The sequence below is a fragment of the Nestor notabilis genome, unplaced genomic scaffold (genome assembly GCF_000696875.1).
Source record: "Nestor notabilis isolate BGI_N333 unplaced genomic scaffold, ASM69687v1 scaffold19436, whole genome shotgun sequence".
NCBI classification, from domain to species: Eukaryota; Metazoa; Chordata; class Aves; order Psittaciformes; family Psittacidae; genus Nestor; species Nestor notabilis.
Window position 1 is genome coordinate 33,240 of NW_009931772.1, and position 20,602 is coordinate 53,841.

At 45.4% G+C, this 20,602-nt stretch overlaps 1 protein-coding gene across 1 annotated transcript in view; it reads left to right on the forward strand.

Annotated features, from left to right (window-relative positions):
- LOC104406936 (activating molecule in BECN1-regulated autophagy protein 1-like) overlaps positions 1-20,368 on the forward strand; it is a gene marked incomplete at its 5' end in the record, with an annotated part of 52,999 nt that extends 32,631 nt beyond the window's left edge. Inside the window, 3 exons of the mRNA XM_010016061.1 lie at positions 8,502-8,594; positions 10,208-10,401; positions 18,774-20,368. Coding sequence (XP_010014363.1) covers positions 8,502-8,594; positions 10,208-10,401; positions 18,774-19,264 — 778 coding nt within the window. The remainder of the gene's footprint in view (positions 1-8,501; positions 8,595-10,207; positions 10,402-18,773) is intronic.
- Between the last annotated feature and the right edge of the window lie 234 nt (positions 20,369-20,602).

The window sequence follows — 20,602 nt, forward strand, 5'->3', positions numbered from 1 at the left end:
TTTTAATTCTAATACCATTTTTCTCATGTTTATTTTTACAATGTCTTTACCCTCCTCAGCAGCACTAGTCCCTCCCGCTCTCCTTCCTTTTCTCAGCAGGTCTATACTAGACCTTCCTTCTTCAGTTGTTTACTCCCTTGGCTTTCCAATAAGATCATCTTTAATTTTCCGGTCTTTGATCTACTTTATTTGTGGAGTTTCATTTCTTGTCCCTTATGCCTGTATTTTCCAGCAGGACTGTAGTGAATCCAGCTAGCAAATAGCCATTGTCTTCTTCATTTTCTTTCCTTTTTTTAAACCCTCAGTCTATCTGGTTCTGTGAATGGGCTCAGCTCAATGTCTGCAAACTGCAATTGGAATGATAATTGTGGATTTGGGGTTTTTGTCAACTTTTGTCCTTTTTTCTTGTTTTGTTTTGCTTTGAAGCAGGTTTCCCGTGTGCCAAACAGAACACTTTTTAGCTGGCTAATTTCAAAGCTGCTAAAGATTAAAAAAAATACAAAATTTGGCTTGCCCTGTGGATCTCATTGAGATTAGACCAAGCCAAGATCTTGGTTCTGGAGCTTGGCAGCTTTACATGTGCACATCACAATGTTCTATTAAAAAAAAGAAAGCATTTGTTATGCTTGCTAATTTAAAACATTTATTTTGAAGTTGATTCCTCCCATTCTAAATGCATTTTCCTTGTTTAGTTTGTTGGCATAAGATCTACAAAACAAGCCTACTTGGAAGTTGCTTTTGAATCAGCATAAATGCTAGTTCCTACTAAAAAGCTAATGGAAGTTCAAAGATGACTAAAGAGTGACTTTGGCTTTTGAGACTTGTAGCAGTTTAAGATGTTTAAGGCCTTAGAAGGCTTAAGCAATTTGCTCTTCCCCATAGGCTCCTAACATCTTAAGTTGTCTAAACCATTGGAAGAGCTGATAGATCATAAACAGCTTAAGATATTCTGTGGGTTCAAAGTTTATTTGGAATATAGTCTGTCTGTAATCACTTAAAGCAATTAACAAGCCTTTAGGTTTTTGGAAGACTTTAAGCAAGTTATGCATATTTAGAGCTTGGTTTAAGAGGATACCAAGCTATATTGTTCTTATTTAAGGATTCTACATTCTGTAATCTTGTCATCTACCTTCCAGAGGATCCTTATATGCTACTTGATGTGGTTGGAGCCAGATAAATGAAGGATACCATGGACTACTGGCAAGATTTTGGTCAAAAAGAAAACAGTAAAAATTCAGGAAATTCTTCTTTGGTCTGTTTCTGCCGTGTTTATTCCAGGCTGTTTGGCCTGGGTGGTATGTGTTCTTATATGAACATGCTTCTGTTAATAGTGCTAAAACCAGTGTATAGTGTGCTGTATGATACGTAACGCTCTTACCAGTGTTGGAGGAGCAAATATTAACTCTGGGTCTTCCTTGTACAAGTATCAGGGTACTCACCAGAGCAAACAGTGATGGGCACTCATCAGAAAGTAAAAGCTGCATCTCCATGGGAGAGGTCTGCACCATCTACACTGGTGGTGGACGATGCCTCCACTCAGACGGAGCTGCTGAAGGGAGAGGCTGCAGTAGGTGTCTAGGGCTTTCTCCTGGGGCAGGGACAGGCAGCAGACCTGCCTGCAGATGATGTGCCCAGATGGATTTCCTCCTGCTGCAGCTGGCTGAGCTGCAGGAGGTGGTGAGGAGGCTGCAAAGCATCAGCAAGGCTGAGAAGGAGCTGGACTCCTCGTTCCAAGCACAGTCAGCAGTGGACCTGCAGCTGTTGTGGTGTGGTTGCCCCATCCCTGGCAGTGTTCAAGGCCAGGTTGGACACAGGGGCTTGGAGCAACCTGCTGTAGTGGAAGATGTCCCTGCCTGTGACAAGGGGTTGGAACTAGATGAGCTTTGAGGTCACTTCAAACCCAAACCATTCCATGATTCAATGAGAGTTTTATCCATCTGCTTACAGTAGTGCATTAATTAAAATGTTTTGCATTTAATGATGGCCTCAGTATACCTCCTCTAAACTGGTATATATCTCTTCTAAATGTCAAAGTAGCTGATGTCTGTTTACAACCTCAGTAGTGCAGGAGTTATGTTTGGCACTAGGAAGGTTCTCTTGTTCTCTTAGGTGCAAATTACAACTTCCTGTGTCATGCTGAGTGTCGTGTAAAAAAGCTCTGGGAAAAGCTGCTTTAGAAACCTGTTGTGGCATTTCAGTAGGAGAATTGATATTGGCATGAGGGACTGTGAGGGGCTTTTCTTGTCCTTATTTCTCAATGTAGGTTTTGCTGTGAAGCTTTGTGTCCTTAAGGGCAATGCTCTCAACCTCAATATTTTTGCTTGTGTCCCAAGGTAATTGAACATCCAGACTTTAATACGAACCTTTCTCCTTCTGTACTGTCTTGTTGATCAATTTCCTTTTATCAGTCTTGTCGAATGTGTTGGAAGACTGATTCTTAATTTAAGACTTTCTCTCCTGAAATGCAGAGCAAATTCCTCTTACACTTTCTGTTGCAATTTTCTCCATTTCAACTCGTTTTATGAGTTTGCTCATAGGTTACAAATGCTGACTCCTGGAAGTTGCTTAGGTTTTAGTTGCAGTGACCTTGTAGATCAAAAGAAACCATTCTGTTTGGGTTCTTCCTACTGTGCTAATCTCTCCTCTCTCTCACTCTGAGGTATCTAACAGGTTAGGTGACTGATGACTCCCTTTCTTAGCTGAGATACCACGTTGTTGCCCAGGGAGGATGATTGTTAGAGATGTGCCTTCTATCTAGTCTCTATTTTCTATCTCCAAATTTATAAGGCTGTCCTCATTTAAATGGTGTGAATTTGAAGAGAGGCTCTTCAAAAATCCAGCATTTAACTTAGCCAGCAGGACTCCACAATCAAATAAAGGGGGACAGTCATCTTGCATAGTGTTCTGAGTTGAGTTGGCATCCTCCCTGCAGCAGGCATGTGCTGCACCACCTGCACCAAGCCGCTCTCTCTCCTGCTTCCACAGCACCTTTGGCAGCTCAGGTAGGTGTCAGGATATGTTTCTGCATGGTTGCTGCTTTCCAGGAGGGCAAAGCTTGCAGGATTCTGGAAGGTTAATGGGCTGTATCAGTATAAGGAGTAAAAATACACCTACTGCTAGTTGTGAAGGGGTGACCTTTCCATTGTTCCTCTGAATGTGATGACTAGGATAATTTCATACGTCATCTAAAAGCCTGGGTGGTTGTTAGTCGTAAACTGCAGATCTTGTGTTCTCTCTGACTTACCTTGTTAGGAATCCCTGTGCTTGGTCTCATGCTCTTCCCCTGCTACTTATATATGGGCTGCACTCCAAGGGTGTGCTCTGAAATAGACCGGTGCCAGTGAAGCTGCACCTCTTCCTTAGTCTAAGGGAATTGCTGCCCAGCAGAGCTACTCCAGGAATCCCGTTAGCTGGTTCCATACAGTCTGCACTGCAGCCAATTTTCACTTGGATTTGTCTCTGCAGTGGTTCATCGCCTGCACAGAAAGCTAAATATTTATGAAGTAGCGTGTTAGAAATTATTGTTTTCCTACCCAGGCAGCTGCTAGGAGTGCCAAACTTTGCCTTGTGCTGACAATACCGTTGCCTAGCTAATCATGGGAGCCAGGGATGGGCTTGCTGTGCTGATCATCACACACCGGCATAAGAGATAATGAGCTGCTGACAAGGATGCATCTGGGATCCGGCCGAGCATTGCATTGCGTGAGATCCTGCAAGCTGCTGCTTCCTTCCCAAACCAGGACAATGGATTTCTGTTCCTCAGCATAGTGTCACCTTGCTCTCTGGAGCTCACTCTATATTTCCTTGTGTATCAGCTTTAAAGAGTAATTTCTTTTGTGGAGAAAGCAAACTTTGGCAGTGTGAACATCAGATATTCACCTAGGAGCATGCCGCATGGTGTCACTTTGCAGGTAGTCTTCTGCATGTCGACCTTGCCACAGTCTTCATTCTGGTAATAGGGTTGTGCCGATACTGCAGACTGCAGTGTCTTAATCAGAATTGAAGTCAGTGCTGTAGCAGACAAGTGTGCTACTGGTGGGTCTTTCCGTGTGGCAGGATTTGAAGGAGCAGAGCAGTGCATTTGCCCATTGCTGCTGCCTTTTTCAGTATTGGGGGTGGTTTCTAAAGGAACCACTAAAAAGACAGTAAGTGCCATTTATGCCTTCCTGGACATGCATACCCTACTTGCAAATTATGGGGATTTTATCTTACCATCTTGCTCCTGAGCTGCATTATTATGATGGAGTTGGGGAACTTTTGTCCTAATCCCTCCTCCTCTTCAGCTCCCAGTTTTGGATATGCCAGTTGGGGGATTACCCAGATGTCTCAGCCGGTTTGTGCTGACCTGTGCTTTCTTAATTTACTTTTCAAATACCAGTTAAGCCAATGCAGTAAATCGTATTTCAGCTTTCTTGTCATATATGAATAATTTAGGCCTTAAATCCTAGAGCTTGGTCCTAGTTTCTTTAGGAGGGCATACCTGAGCTGTGTAGGCAATACCTCCCTGCAGATGGAGAGACTCTGCTGCCTAAGTTGGTGACTCTTGGTACTTAACAGGCTCCACTCTGAACATTCTTCATCCTTCAGCAAAGCGTGCAAGTCTGTGCCCTTCATCCTCTTCAAGCTCATTAATAATGTGAGCTGGGCACAGTCAAGAAGGAAAAGTCCATCTCAGAACAGACCCCTGCTGGGAAAGCCAAGCTGTGAGCAGCTCTGCACTTAACAAAGCTAATGGAAATTTCCAGGGAGGGCTTAGAGAGCTTAGTGACAGCCATAAAAAGGAAGTAAATAAGAACTTGACTAAGTGGACTTCACTGTCCATGACTGACACAGTGTGGAGAATTGCAATTTTTCACCCCAAAGCCCTGGGCAACAAATGTCCTCCTTACTGCATCCACATCCAAGTGGCAACATGGACCATGCTACACAAAGCTTCTACCTATCTATGCCTTGGAAAATGTAAAATGCTTCCAGCATTTCCATGTCTAGAGTTTGATGGAGGAAAAGTTAAATGCTTACATCACCTGAAAATATTCATTTCTCCAGTGTAAGCTCTGCTTCTGTGAAATGAATAGTCAGGCCTTGATTTGCAAATCTCCTGGGAAACATACTGTGTGAGGCTTGCTAATTTACAAAATTCAAGCAATATTTTGCAATGGGAGTTAAAAAACCTTCAGGCTTTCTGAAAAAGGGAGATTGCACTGTTTTAAATAGGTATGGTTAAACCAGTGCAAATCTTGAAGCTTAATTGAAAATCTGTTTTAAACTAAGGTAATCGTGGTTGTCACACACATCTTGCCACAGCAAGTACTTGAGTTGGTTTAAGGTGTGATTATGTGATCAAGTTTCTAACGCAGGTATGGTCTTCAAGCTGACAATCCATACAATAGCAGCATTTCTTTGATGAAATCTTTGTTATTAAGAAGGGAAATGATGATCTTTGCATAAAAGAGAGCACCCAACCAGTTCCCTCTGTTAAACTCAGATATTTGCTTTCCTCACTGTACCTTGGTGCAGTCTGAAACATCTCTTTTGCAGCCTCAATCCAAAGGCTGGAAGACCCGATGGGGAGCAAGCTGGATATTGGTCTTAGGGCTGTGGAGAGGCAGATGTGGGTTCTAGATTAAAGAAGTGCATAAGCATGCAGAAGAGAACAAATACTGTGCTGAGGTAGAGAGTGCCAGCTGTTTATTCTGAGCCACTTTTCTGGTCCTGCAGGGAGACACACTCAGTCCAGTCTAAAAAGCCAAGTTAATGTGGTGCTGAGGATGTTGAACTCCCATCATGGCCAAGTGTAGTGACCTCGGCTTAAGCCTGTTCATCAGTGTTCCCAGAGTCAGCAATGGGAGTGGTGGCACCAGCTGCTACAGATCCTCCTCTGGGAAAGGAAAGCAAAGTCCTCGATTCTGTGTCAGTAAATGAGTAAATAGGACTCTGGCAGTGAAATTCAGTTGATAAATGGCAGCATTTAAAGCCAATGTGCAAAGTCATGTATTAAATGGAATGGCTATTGATTTGGCCATCCAGGGAAAGGTACAAACTGACAGCACGGAGTTAGAACAGATTTTCCTATCCAACAGCTCGACTGTACAGTAGTGATCCTCTGCAGAATAGGAGGGAACACAGGGACAGGAGTGTTTAACCTGGTGTACTGCACATCAGCTTGGTACGATGGTGCTTTTGTAGAAGTGACATGAATCAAACTCAAAGTATGTGTGTGCATGCAGGAGCTGAGCTTTCTGTGCAGTACAGGAGTCACAGTAGTGCCAACACACATTTTGGCCTTTGATGTCTTCTGGTTTCATGCCTTGGGAGCTGACAAACTGGCAAAGACAAGTAGGGCACACAGAGCACCTTGGTGAGGAATAATAGTTATGTAGGTGGCTGTGGGGACCGTGCCTGTACTTTGGAAAGTGTGAAGAAGTATGGAAGGAGGGGGAGAAGAGCATGGGTCAGTTTAGCTCTTGTGTAATGGCTGCAGATCCAAAGCAAACTAGGCTTTTCATGGAAATGTTGACTACCAGGTCAGAAAGTCTCCACTGCCATGGGAGTGGGCTACTTTGGAAACAACAGAGTGTGACAGCCAAGTCTCAGTGTATTAGACAGAGGGGATGGAGCAGCCAGACAGACTGGCATGGGTTTAGTGACAGGTGCTGGGTGGAGAACAATTAACACTGAAGCCTTTCTAAATCAGCATCTCCCTGGCAGCTGCTTCCATGGGGCAGGAAGCAGCACAGGCCCAGCTCAGCACAAATAAAAGTGGTGACTGATTCCTTCCTGTAGGCTCCATGTGTGGTTTTGCTGACCTGATTTTCTCCAGCTCTTGCCCTACATCCCAACATAGGGTGCTGTCACCCCAGCAGCCTAGCCCGAAGCCTCCAGCACACTCAGGACTCCCATTGCAGCATGTCTGACCTGCAGCATCCTCTGAACTGTGGTTCCTGCCAGTTTTGCTGAGGCATCTCATTACAGGGACAACAGCTTTTACATGTATGTAAAACACCATGTTTGTGCCTGAGCCATAGCCAGCTACTAACTACTTGCCTTGAATCCTTCCTTCGGATTATGAGATATGAAGAAGAAGTTCTTCCCTGTGGGGGTGCTGAGGCGCTGGCCCAGGGGGCCCAAAGAAGCTGTGGCTGCCCCATCCCTGGCAGTGTTCAAGGCCAGGTTGGACACAGGGGCTTGGAGCAACCTGCTCTAATGGAAGGTGTCCCTGCTTGTGGCAGGGGGTTGGAACTGGATGAGCTTCAGGGTCCCTTCCAACCCAAACCAGTCTGTGATTATGAGACTACCCTTAGTTCATGCTCTGAGACTGCCTGCAGTGTGATGCAGGTCCAGCTCTTCAGACAAAATTCCCTTCTGCGTATACAGGATCTATTTTGCTCTTAACTCTCCACCTACCACCGTCAAATGTCTGCAGTCCAGCAGCCATGTGGTGATATACAGCCTGGTTTTGAAACCCACAGCTCACACATGGCAGCTGGCGTGTCAGCATGGCAAAACACTGAACAGGAAGTCTCTTCCATGGTAGTGCTTCTGGAGGTGGGAGATCTCCATCCGGCCTTGGACTGCACAGTGTGTGCCTGTCCTTTGAGATTTCCGTAGGGCACAGGGGAAGCTGGATTCACTCTTACCCTCTTCCAGTCTGACTGTTGGGCCTTAGAAATAGTGGGAGACACACTTAGAGCATTATGGTTATGGTGGTTTAGGTTTTGTGATTGACTGTAGCCTTCAGCAATGATGTTATAAGTAGCTATACAGTGTTAACCTTGCCTGTTCCTGTGATTAGCCAGCCCTGGCTTCATGTATCTTTTAGGGAAATGCACTGTGAAAGGTTGCCAGAGCATTTGCTTCTCTGTTAAACTTAGTAGCATTAGCTGTAAAATTTGTGGTTTTGGATGTTTTGTACACACAAGTAGTTGATCCAGTACAAAAAGCAGTACAAACACTTTTATGGAAACTTGTCAACATATCCTCTACATCTGCCCTTGTTCCACAGTGACTGTCAGTGAGAGGGCTGTATAGAGATTTATTTATAGGTAGAATGAGAACCATTTACAAAAAACCTAAATGTCAAATAAGAGCAGTGTTTTACTTAACATTACCTAGTGCAAGAAATGCTGGCAGGCACCACAGAGAGAGCCTTCCCATTCCAATTCTTTGTTTAATAGTCACTTGGAGTTAAGGTAACCTGATTTTATATACACAGTTGTATGTCTTCATTTCCTGAAAATCTCTCTGCTCCTGTTGCTGTGCCTCGGTGCTAATATTGAATTGAAATGAATGGAATATTCCAGAGCAATCTGGGTAATACAGGGCTCTGTGTTTGCAAGGCTCTTTATGGTGATGAGCCCTTTAAATGAAAATGTGAACTGAGCTAGACCTGTAGTTTTGTAGGGAGGAATCAGTACTGTCCCTCATGTTTTGGGGATGTAATGTGTGCTGGCTGGAATAGTGTCCTCTCATGCTAATATGTTTTCCTTCTTTGGTATTGCAAGGGCCTTAAACTCTGGAGTTGAGTACCACTGGGACCAGATGAATGAGAACGTCTTCACTGTGCATTCCAGCAGCAGGAGCACTGAACGGCCCGGGTGAGTCTCCTGGGTGTGGGTTAGAGAGACCTGGCCCTTTCTGCTGCTTTTGTTACATCTGACAGCACCACCTCGTCTTTGTTCCTTTAGCACTGGCTGCTTTAAATATGCAGTTACCACCCCCCCACCTTTTGATAACTGTCTAGTTGGGTCACCTGCCTGCTTCCAGCAAGTGACATTCAGTGCCCAAAAGTGCTGCCAGTGGTAGTGAACTAACATGTCATTCATGGTCTCTGTAACATCCATGAGCAAGCTGTAGGAGGAACACGTGGTGCTTGATGCATCAAAAACACAATGCAAAGTAAATGGCCTTTGGAGGGTAACCGAAGAATGGGGGGTTTCACAGAGATGAGTGCAAATCCATCGGGCAGTCCTGGTGACTGATTTCATCCCTTTAGTTTCTGGTCATGGAACAGTTATTTCTGAGCAATAAACTCTAAAAATACAGCTAAATCCCTTGACAGCCCTATTGGCTGCTTCATCCAGTCTGTCTGGTGATGCTCGGATTAGTTATTCTAAACATGAGGATGATGCTACAGGGCATTGCTTCTTGCCCCAGTGATGAGTATTCTCTGTAAGCCAGCTCTTCTCAGCAAGAGGGTGACAGTCTTGTTTCTGAACTGTGAGCTCCAGGATCCCAAGGGAGTTCTGAGCTAGTGTACAGGGCATTATCTGTGCTGTCCTACAGCCTTGGTCTGATTGAGGGTGAAAAATAAGCCGTAGAGATTCTTTATTCTGCCACGTGAGTGGATATTGCCACTACTCATGGTTTTCGACAGCACGTGTCAGTCTTGCCTGATGGGCTTAGGAGCAGCTCGAAGGCAAAATATTGTTCAAGAATGAACTAGCTCAAAGAGAGAGCAAGCAAAGTGTGGCAGGTTTCAAAACTTTATGAAAAAAGGTTGTAAATGAAGCCATATTTTCTAGAATCTCTTTACCATTCCCAGCACTTACAGTCAGAGGTCAGTTTTGGAAGGAGCATCGAAGCACTGTTGAGATTCAGCTCTTGAAGTATTGTACACTCAACTGTTTGATTCTGAGTAGCTAATGAGCCTTGAGGTGGTTCCTGTTGTTTGCTTTTGAGAACAGAGAATTTCTCCTGTCTGACTGGAACGGGCAGAAATGCCTGCTGGAGTGCATTCATGTGTGATGCTGACAAACCAGGAGGTCCAGAGAAGGGAAGGGATACAGACTGTGTCCTTGGGAGTTAAAACCATCCTGCTGACACTCAGAGAAAGGTTGTGTGTGTGTTTGTGATCCTGTGCTGCACATCCTGTTGCCTACTCAACTCAGTGACCCCAAGACAGAGTTGTACTGAAGGCTTAGTGATGCTGCAGGGATCTCTGTCTGTGCCTGTCAGATATGCTGCTTCCATGGAAGGGTGAGTGGACTGCAAGACTCTGTTGGCTTAAAACTCAAGGGACCAGCCAGCTGAGGCTGGAGAGGGTTGTCTGTGTGTGTGCAGGGCACAGTTCCCTCCAGCCCCATTGCATACTGACTAGCAGATGCCTGGTTGGAGTGGAGGCAAGAAGAGGCTCAAGTTGATGCTTCAGTCTTGCTGGAGCTCTTTGCCTTCAATGCTCCTGGTCTTACCTGTTTTTCTCTCTTTTCAGAACCAGCAGAGCCACGTGGAGGACAGACAGGGACATGGGCCTGATGAATGCCATAGGCCTGCAACCCCGAAACCCCCCCACCTCTGTGACTTCGCAGGGTACCCAGACCTTGGCACCTCAGCTGCAGAATGCTGAGACTCAGACAGAGAGGGAGGTACAGGAGCAGGAATCCGCCTCTGCCGGGACTGGGGAAGGTAGGAGCTCACGCAGTGATTTATCTGACAGAGCTTACTTTGGTGAACAAAGAGGTTCCATATAGGTTCCACATCTTACCAATTCATTTGTGCATTTGGGGTTGGAACTAGATGATCTTAAGGTCCTTTTCAACCCTAACCATTCTGTGATTGGGACACTCCTGTTTTCTCTTCAGCAAACATTTCTCCAGCCTAATTTGCCTGTAGCTAGGCCAAGATGATCAGGAGGGTGAATCTCTGTCCATATTAATGGTGAAGTTGTCTTTTTTTCATGCTTTTAGAAGGCAAAATGAACTCTTCCCCAGAACTTTGTGTCTCTGTAGAATCAGCTGTACTGGCATCACTCCTCAAATCTCCTGAACTCTAACCATCCATAAAGCTGCAAACTGTTAAGAATTATCCTTTCTGCCTCTCTGTTAGTTTAGCTTGGTCCTTCAACCTCTGCATCTAAAACCTGTGCAGGCTTCACAAACTCAGCACCTGGACACAAAGTAAAATCCTGTAAATCACTTCTCACAAAGCAGGTATGAGTATTCTGTTTAGTCTGATCAGTGAAGACTTTGATGAGTGTCCAGCTCAGCTATACAGAAATGTCTCTAGTGTTTTCCAGCCCAGGAAAACTAAGCAGTATATGAAGAGCTGGAAGCAGCTGATGTGCAGTTCCTACATGAAGATAGTCACTGATCTTTTGAAAGCATGATGGTTTTGTCCCGGCTTCTTGTCTCTTTACTGTAGCATTGTGCTTGAATCTAATTCTGAAGGCTTGGCTAGGATGGAGTTTAGCAGTATATGCATAGGAAGGACAGAGAAAATTGAGGAGACAGTTTTGAAGTTGTTGGTTCATGGTGAACCCACTTATCTTTGGGAAGCAGCCCATGACATGCCTGTTTGTGCCAGTATGCTTGCTTGTGCTCTGTCATTTGGAAAGATGCTTTTTGGCATGTGACTCTTCCAGAGTTCCTGCTGTGCAGCGTCCAGCATGTGTAATAAGGCTTTGTTTTACTCTGATCTCACTCTCTTCTGTTAAAGTGTCTATTTCTTGACCTATGGTGTTTCCCATGTGCTTACCTTAGCAGAGCTGAGATGAACCTCTCCTGACGGTTAGTACAGCTAAGGGTGTGTGAATAAGGCTGAAACACAGGATATCTGGACTAATGCTGAACTTGTGAGAAGTTGTATGCATACACTGAATGTGGTATGCAGACTGAGGATGAGGGACTCTATGGGACCTTCCTGCATCAAGGCCATGATGGCTGATGCTGGAGGCTTGGGAGTCTTTCTCTGCTGTGTTAAACCAGTGGAATTCTCCAGTGCTGCTTCTCTCTGCTGCTGTTCTGAATCATCTAAAGGTTTCATTATCTCATTCTTTCTAGTTAACCTTTCAATTTTTAGAACTAGGTCATGGGTTTTAACTAGACCATTAATGAGAAGGGGAAGGGTTGTCCTTCACCAGTGCCTGAGGCAGGGTATCTCTATAAAGAAGCAAAACATAGCATTTGAAAGAAAAGGAACGTAGATAACAAACCTAGGACAGAGACTTCTCTTTGTCTCCATTTTCTGCTTGGAAGAAGATTGGCAAGTTCCACATCTGATGCGATTTGTGTCTCAGATGCTGACTTATCACATGTCCCCTTGCAAGTGGTCTCACCTGCAAAATAGGCTGTCACACTCCTGTCTCTTTTGTAAGGAGCAAAGGAGTTATTCCAGGACAGATACATGCACTGGAGATGAGCCAAGCAGTCTTAACCTGTAGTTGATCAGTTCTTGTGCCAGTTACATCCTCTGGAAATTCCACAGCAAAGGCTCAAGAGCAGCTCAAAACAGGGAGCTGTCAAGGCATTAACTGTTGGAAAGATTGTGTGGGATCCAAAAACCCAGCTATAATCCATGGCAGAGGAATAGCACAAGGACCTATGAAGCAGAAAGACATATTTTCAGCTGCTTTTAAACAGCATCTCAGCCAGTTAGCCAGGGACTTGTGACATCAGTGCTCTGGTTCATCCAAGAGTCTGCATGCTTCACATTACACTTGAGCCCCATTGTACTGCTTGTGACATTGAGATTACTGTTTTTCCAGCATCATAAACTCCTGTAATGCTCATCCAGTGTGTTCATGCAGGCTAGATTAGATCCTATGCTGCTCTTCTGATGGTTAATTTGCCCACTGCATCTACCACAGCTCATCTGTTGAAACAGTATTTCCTAATAGCAGGATCTAGGTGTCAGGGACACAAAGGAAAAAAGAGCAAAAATGTGCTACAACTAACTTGGTGTGTGACCTAAGGCAAATTATTAATCATCTATCAAATGGGAATAAATCTTCCCATAGCACAGTACACCAGGGGCTGTGAAGATTAATTAGTGTTTTGTATGGGGCTTTAAAGATGTAAATCACTACGTAAAGGCTTAGCAGCATTAGCAGCAGCAGAATGGATAAATCAGATGTGAATCAGAGTAATGTAAAGGAAAGTGTTTTAGTTATCACCTCACCGTGAAGGGGAAAAAAAGAACAAAAACCTTTAATGTTTAAAAAAAGAAAGAAAAAGAAAGGGTAGTGCTACCCCCAAGAGTGGGTTTCTGTCCTGTGTCCTGACAGCCCCGCTGCTGTGGGGAATTCTGGCTCAGGGCATTTCTTGCAGATATGTGCTTACTGTACAAAAAAGAAGTATGCAGAATTGCATCAGAAATCTAATTAAGCTCTGTGCGGGTATAAATAGTTTCCTTTTCTCATGCAAAGCTCTGCGGGGACTTTGCTGTTCTGATTATCTTTCTACCTCCTTTGGAGGAATGAGTATATAATGACTTTATTAGAAGTGAATCCCTCTCATGTCTGTATCTTTTTGGTTTGCAGCAGTTGATAGCTGCCTTGTGAACTCTGCTCCCAAGCCACCCATAAACCAAAGAAGTTAAGAGAAAACTAGGAGAGATATCAAGAAATGTCTAAAACAGTGTTTCAGCTGTTTCCTATTTTTTTAAGCTGACAGACATGGTGGAAATAGTGATGGAGCTGTAACTTTGAGGCACTCTTAATTAGAAACAATCTGTTGGGAGTGATTCTATGGTTTCCCTTGCAAATGGACAGGGATGACGGGGGAGGATCTGTAGTCGACTGGCAAGTTAAATCTCACTTAAAAAACAACAGAAAATTCTAATGAGATTTAATAGCCTAAAGCTTTAACCTTTAGAAATAGCAATTCCTGGTCTAGGCTGAGTCAGGCTGTGGCTGCCCTTGCTCAGGCTGTGGGATCCGTGGAGTAGGATGCAAGTGGCAGTAACTGTCATGGACTGCAACTGCCAAAGGTGCTGCAGGCTGAGGGAGAGGGACCTTTGCAGAGCTGCAGGGCACTTGTTTGATTGTGCACCCATGCTGTCCCCTGGCTATTTACAGTATATCCATGCATCATTCAGGTAATCCAGTCGTTTAAAAAGAAAAAATACCCCACACTTAAACAAGAAACTTGATGGAAATAGCTGGAAGGCGGTTGTCATCTCCTTCCCTATCATCTGCATTGTCTTTGGGGCTTAACATTCTAGCTAGCTCAATGCTTATTGTACAAGTAGGCACATGTTTGAACTACTGAAGTTGTAGCCATCTGAAGGCTTGCTGTCAGTGGACTGCTGCTTCACCTTTCTCTGGGGGAGCAGCATATTGACTACTGTCATGCCATGTACAGATTTTAACCTATTTGCTTGAAGTGTTTCTCACCAGCCAGCACAAATTTCCATCACATCCAGCTGCTTTCAGAGGTTGCAGCAGATACTTTTGAGAGGGAAAAGAGTTGTAAAATGAAGGCTTGGGTTTGTGGGCTTCAGTCTGTTCAAACTCTTGGTACTGAAAAGACAGCACATGCAAGTGAAACTTGCCTGGTATAAGCAAAGCATCCTGAGGATGCCAAAGGATGCAGATTCAGTGTGCCTGCATGTGATGTAACTTATTTAATCTGAGACATTAGGAACATGTGTCAGGGGGTTGCATGGGCAAGAATACCCTGTCCCCAGCCAAGCCTCAAGAATGCTAAAGAGAAACATGTTGTTTTACATTAGCTGATTATGTTTTTGCAATGCTGTGATGTCAAATGTGATGTTACTTTTGTGCGATTAGTGTGGAAATGGGAATTGAGACACCAGGGATCAGCTTCCAGATCTGCCTTTTATTCTCCAAGTAGAAATGTGGGTAGATCCCTTAGCCTTTCATCTGCCTATCCATCTGTAAAATGTGTGTCATATGTACTATAGAACTGCAAATTTCAGATTCTCTTTAAAAGCCCTCTGAAAAGCACTGCCTAAAAAATAGAATCAGGTTCTAGAAGCATGTACTACACAAGCCTTTACAGTGTGAGCTGTTCCGAGTACCTGGCTCCCTTGGGATTAAATTATGGGGGCTACTTTTAAACTCTCATTACAAAAATAAGTTTCCCTCATACAAATCACCAAGGTGAGATACTGCTAAGAGAATTTCTACAAGTCAAAGCTGGTGTGTCTTTTCTGAGTTCTGTGGAGTTGCTTGAATTAGCTACCTTAGAAAGGAAGTGTGAACACTCTTCTGGGCTTGGTTGGGGAGAGAAGTAACTGGTAGTATTTCTTCTGGCACTAAGGGAGATGTGAGTATTCATAGCTGGTTATGCTGTGCTCTGACACTCCCTTTCCTATTCTTATGCAGGAATGAATTCATTTAAAAATGGTGATATTTTTATCTTTGAGCATCTGAATTAGTGGGTCAGCTCACACCTCCAAGCTATTATTCCATGTTCTCTGAAGACTTGCATATCTCTGCAGTGCTTACTCTTAGTTCTAATTTTGAAGCTTTGTTTGCAAGCATGGCTACTAACTACTCCTGGGTTTAGAAAGAGGAAAGCTGAAAATAGGCAAAAATTCAAGAGCAGTGTTGGTATATCCCACAGCCTGATCTCATCTCTGCTTCTGTGGGCTTTGCTCTTTATCAGGTGTGTGCTGACTATGCCCAGAGATAAACAAGTTGTAATTCCATAACTACTTCAGAGACCGCTTCATTTAAGAGTGGAAATGCTCCTGCCTTATGTACAGCTCCATTGAAAGTATGCCAGATCTTTCAGCTTTGTGGTCTTCTGTGCCAAACTCTAGTCTTGCGGGAGTAGGATGGAAGAGGACTTCTGAAGACAAATGCATTAGCTAGGGAGTATTTTGTTAAATGTTGGAGCCAGTCAGCTAGATCTCAAGAGCAATGTTTTGTGTCTGTCTTTGGGATAGATGGGGCTTTGGACCTCTGGAAAGGTCACTTCAGTTAGAACAGAAAAGGTTTGTGGGAACACAGCACTGGGGACACAACACTAATACTTGCATTGCAAAGAGAAACACGGGTGATGCTTTTATGTCCTGTCAGGCACAGAACTTGTGTCCCTGTCCAGGGAAAGATAAGACTGTGTTTCAAGATTGCTTCCTTCTCTGTGATGGATTCTGGTAGAGGGACAGCCTAGGCGGAGAGCGATTTGGGAAGTGTTATGCTTACAGTGGTACCTCACACGATGGCACTTCACACACTGGAGCTGGTTAGCTCAGTTCTCTAAATTTTGTCTGTAGTATACTATGAGGTTTTTATATGTTTCTGACTCCTAGAGGGTCAGAAAAGGCTTAGAAGGATGTGAGCTTAAGATAAAGGATTTTACAGAGCCTGTGACTTCAGAATTTAGTTTTGAGCGTAAAATGAGAGAAGAGGAATTGCTCTCTCCATACAGAGAATTAGATGTGCTGTCACTTGGCCTGCTCAAGTCAGGTTCATGCTCTAAATATGCCTAAACCCTCTGGAGTCTGCCAGAAGTGTCATGAGTGTGGGGTTTCTCTCTGTTCTGGTTTTGTTTAGCTGGTGGTGCAGGGAGTGGGGTTTGGCCACTGCAGCAAGTTGAAACTTCCAGCAGTCTGAGGTGTGGGGTTCACAGCGTTGCTGCTGTTCTGGGTAGGTGCCCGTGCGCACACTCTGAACTTCCACCAAATGGAAGTCAGCTTATTTCACTTGCACTGAGTACTACCGCAGTCTGCACTGGCAGCCTGGTGAAGGAACACGTGTGGGAGTCACCAGGCAGTAGAAACGGGCTCTGTGTGAAGCTGTGCTGTAGCTCAGCTCAGGGAACGTCACACAGGAAGCTCAGCTCTGAACCAGGCAGCCAAAGGCATTGTCAAAAAATGCAGTGGGGGGAAGGGGAGGACAACCCCTGAAGCAGAGGTGCTTTTTGCTGCTTGGATGGTCTTTCTGGAATTTCCAACACTGCTGTATCTCCGTGCTTCTCATCTGAAGGTTCATGACTTGCTGATTTCTGCTGTGGCATCAGCCCGTGCCTGTTTTCTCAGCAAGCAGCTGCCTCAACTGTAAGTTCAGCCTTGGCATGTGGTAATTAAGGGGCAGAGAAGAGCAGGGGGTGCTGTGCTGTGCTCTACTGACTCGCTGTTCCAGTGCTCCTGTATTGGACTGGTTTATAGTGAATGATCTGTCAAGAGCACGGTACCTGCTCTTTCAGGACTTGTGTAGATAAGGCTGGCTGGATTGTCTCTAAGCCAGGTTGCACATCTTGGCTTTCTCAAGCTTTCTCTCTGGCCTGGCCAGATGGTTGGTAACAAAGTGCTTACACCTATGCCCTCAGAAGGAAGCGATGACTGAATCCAAAACCATGCGTCTCAAACCTTCCACTTACTTCTGCTCTGATTAATGCTTCAGTATCCCCTGGCATGCATGTTTTTCACACTGAAGTTTCCAGGCTAATAGCTGCCTCTGTTCTCAGTCTTTGTGCAGGTCAGCCAGGCTCCTAGTTCATGCATCAGTCACATCCTGAACAGGATTTCCCTGCTAGAGTTCTGGGTCAGGCTCTGCCTGGGGGTATTTGTGCTCACTCATCTAGGCTCTGCTCCAGATTCTCATGTGGTTACTGGTGCCTCTGTAGTCCCACTGATGCTCTAACCAAGGAGCTCTGTAATTGCTGTATGTATAGTGGATAGAGCAGGCTTACTAACTTCCTAGCAGAAAGGGACTTACTCTACTCGTGAGAATTAAATTTGCCCTTAATATCCACAGTATTTCTATAGCAGGGCAGTATGTCAGCAGCCTTGCTTGAAGATGGAATTAGCCATACCCTCTGGTGGAAGAAGCTGGGTGTTTGATACAACTGCCACTTGGCCCATGAGGAAAGGGAATAAGCTGTCACTGACTGGCTGCACAACATCTTAACAGCTCTGACTATCCTCTACAGTGGCATGGTGTAGACTGTGCTGAATACCCCAGTTCTCATGTTGGATACATGATCTCCACCCCACAGCCCCAGTCAGTTTTGCCTTCCTAGTCACTGTGGCGTTTTGGTTTCTATTGTGTTTTAACTCCTGCCTACATCCAGCCTTGTTGACGTTTGTGTTCATCTCCTTGGTGCCAGGAGAGCTTATGGCTTTCTCCTCTCATCTAATCAGCTCTGCAATAGCAACATGGAACTGGGAGTGAGATTTATCTCTTTAATAATCATCAGGATCCCACTGTGGAATGGTTCTAGCAGTTTATGGTTACAGATTGTTTTCCCCAAATGGGCTGGGTAGGGTTTGTAGCAGAAGGAGGATGCTGGGAAACAGAACTGGGTTGGTCTTTCCTGACATGGGGATTTCATTTCAGACATGGACTATTTTTCTGTGAGATTTTGTTCTTCTTCAAAGTAATCTTAAGCAACCAAGGCATCTGGCAGTGGTTCCTCAGAGCTCAGTACAGCCTGACTGTGGAGGGAGAGTTCAAAGATAGACAAAGAACTATAGATCTTGAAAGTTGTTTTTTGCATTCCCAAAAGATACCAGTCAAGGGCAGCAGGAGCCTACATACTTGATCTTTCCTTGATCAGTGGCATATGGCACAGACCATGTTCTGTAGCTGCTGTCTGGTCCTGGCCTGTGTCCTCTTTGATAGGAAGGAGATGGCCATCATGTAATGCCTGGGGTATTCTCAAACAGGTGAAGTAGGAAAGGCCACAGGACCCTTTAACATTGTGGTGAGATGTTTGGCTTATTGCAGGGCAAACTGAGGTTTTTCTTCCTGCCCCTGGAGGACTGGCTGGGCTGTCTCTGCACTGTAAGAAAACACACTGCCTCTGACTCCTGTTTTTCCCCACCTCTATGGCTAGATAAGAGCTGCTTCTCCAGACATGCAGGTCTGTGAGGGATACCTGTGGGATTGGCCAAGATCTTCTTGACAGAGTTTAGTGCCTTTGGCACTCACCAAAAGTTGTGGAAATAAAATGTTGGGCTCGCTCTGGAACAAACCTTATCTTCTATTGCAGCACATGTGCACCGTGTGGTGCATCTACCCAGCATTGCTTTCTCTTTGTGTTGTAGCTTGCCTTGTACATCCAAGTTGCTTCTGCTTTCTCTTGCAGGTGAAGGTCCAGACTATGGGGCCAGTGGGGAGGATGCCCTGAGTAGGATCCAAAGGCTGATGACAGAAGGTGGCATGACTGCCGTGGTCCAGCGGGAGCAGAGCACCACCATGGCCTCAATGGGTGGCTTTGGCAACAACATCATCGTGAGCCACCGGATCCACCGCAGCTCTCAGACCGGTGCAGAGTCCACCGGAGCTGAGGGCACATCAGCACAGCAGTCCACCTCACAGCAGATGGCAGCTGAGCTGGAGGGACGGATCCTTTCAGAGTCTATGCAGCTCTCGGAGCATGGTCTGAGCCCGCGGACAGCCCCTGGTGGGAGTGAAGGACAAAGCGCTGGTGACCTGGACCTGCCAGAGCAGGCCCAGTCCTCCATGGACACTGAGGGACCAATTGAATACAGTGACCTAACTAATAATAACCATCTTCCTGACAGTACCAACTTCTATAGTAATGACAGCACCAGTGGGGAGTCGCGGAACAGGTAGAGATTGAGTTGTGTGTTGGTGCTACCCTTGTACTGCTCAGCAGAGACCTGTACCTCACAGCTGGCCAGGAGCTGGAAGAGTAGGAACATGTGGCTCTGACAGGATGCTGGTGGTTCAGAGGGCTTCTCTGTCCTGGGTGAGTGGGGGAAGAATAAGGACTGCAAGGGAAGCCACGGGGAAGAAAGCGTACTTAACTTCCAACATTCCCACTGCTGAAGAATTAACAGGAATATGAACTGTACTGGCTGCACATCATGCAGACTTTGAAGCCCCTTGGGGTCCCCTGAGCTCAGCCCTAACCCTGCAGTTTGGTCGGTGTCATCCTCTCCAAAGCTTCTTTCCTTTCCTTTTCCTGCCCTTTTATGCCCAGGGGCTGATCAGTAGAGTGGAGAAAGGAAAGGGGGCCTGCAGCATCCTTCTGGAGACAGGCAGTCCTACTGGGCAAACCTGGGCGTGATGCTCCAGCTCCTTGCTGGAGTGGAGGAGTCTTCCAGGCCACAGCCACACTCCATGGCACAGCGCTGCTTCCCCCCCAGTGTGGTGTTCTGAGACTTCTCCTGTCTGCACTGTGGTGTTTTCTGGGAAGAACTGGGCTTTGCCATAACCTGCATGGCTCAGGACCTGCTCACAGGTGGGGGATCTTCCCTTTTTAGAGAGTTAGTTTAGTACTTGGCAGGAACCTAAGCAGAGCTGCTGTATAGATGGATAGAGGGACAAGGGCTACTGCTCTCTAGTCAGGATGCGGTTCACGCAAGGATGTTCTAAACTGTGCCAATATTAACATGAATGAGCCATCCCAGTGGTTTTATGGTGTCAGGACTGAGCTGCACCTCCTTGGCAAGGGGGCAGGAAATGTCTCTCAGCTCCAGGTCAGGGTGTGAGGTATGGGTCTGTGATGTAAGGTGTTGCATGTGAAATCTTGACCTTGTACATGTAGTTTCTAGTGGAGAATTCCAGGCTCTGATATTTTGTTTTTAGTCTCAAATGTGATTTTCCTTTTCGTTTGTAACTCTCCATCCCTAGCAGGCTTGTGGAGGAAGGGCGGGGAGAGCGTGAGTGCTGACGAGGGAAACACCAAAGATCAATGTCATTAAAATATGACAAACCCTTGCTCGACCTACTGTCTTCATTTGTGTGATGCTGTCTCTGTGTTTGGCCTTGGGGTCAGGTACATCAGAAGCTCAAGGAAGAAAGCAGGCTCAGCCTTTGAGTTGAAAGCCCAAAACTGGGAGCCAGGGAGGGAGCATGGTGGAGTCTTGATTGCAAATTGCCTTTTAATCAGTCTGGAGATGAGCAGGCACTTCTGTGTTTCCCATCACTCAAGTATTGCAGCAGGGG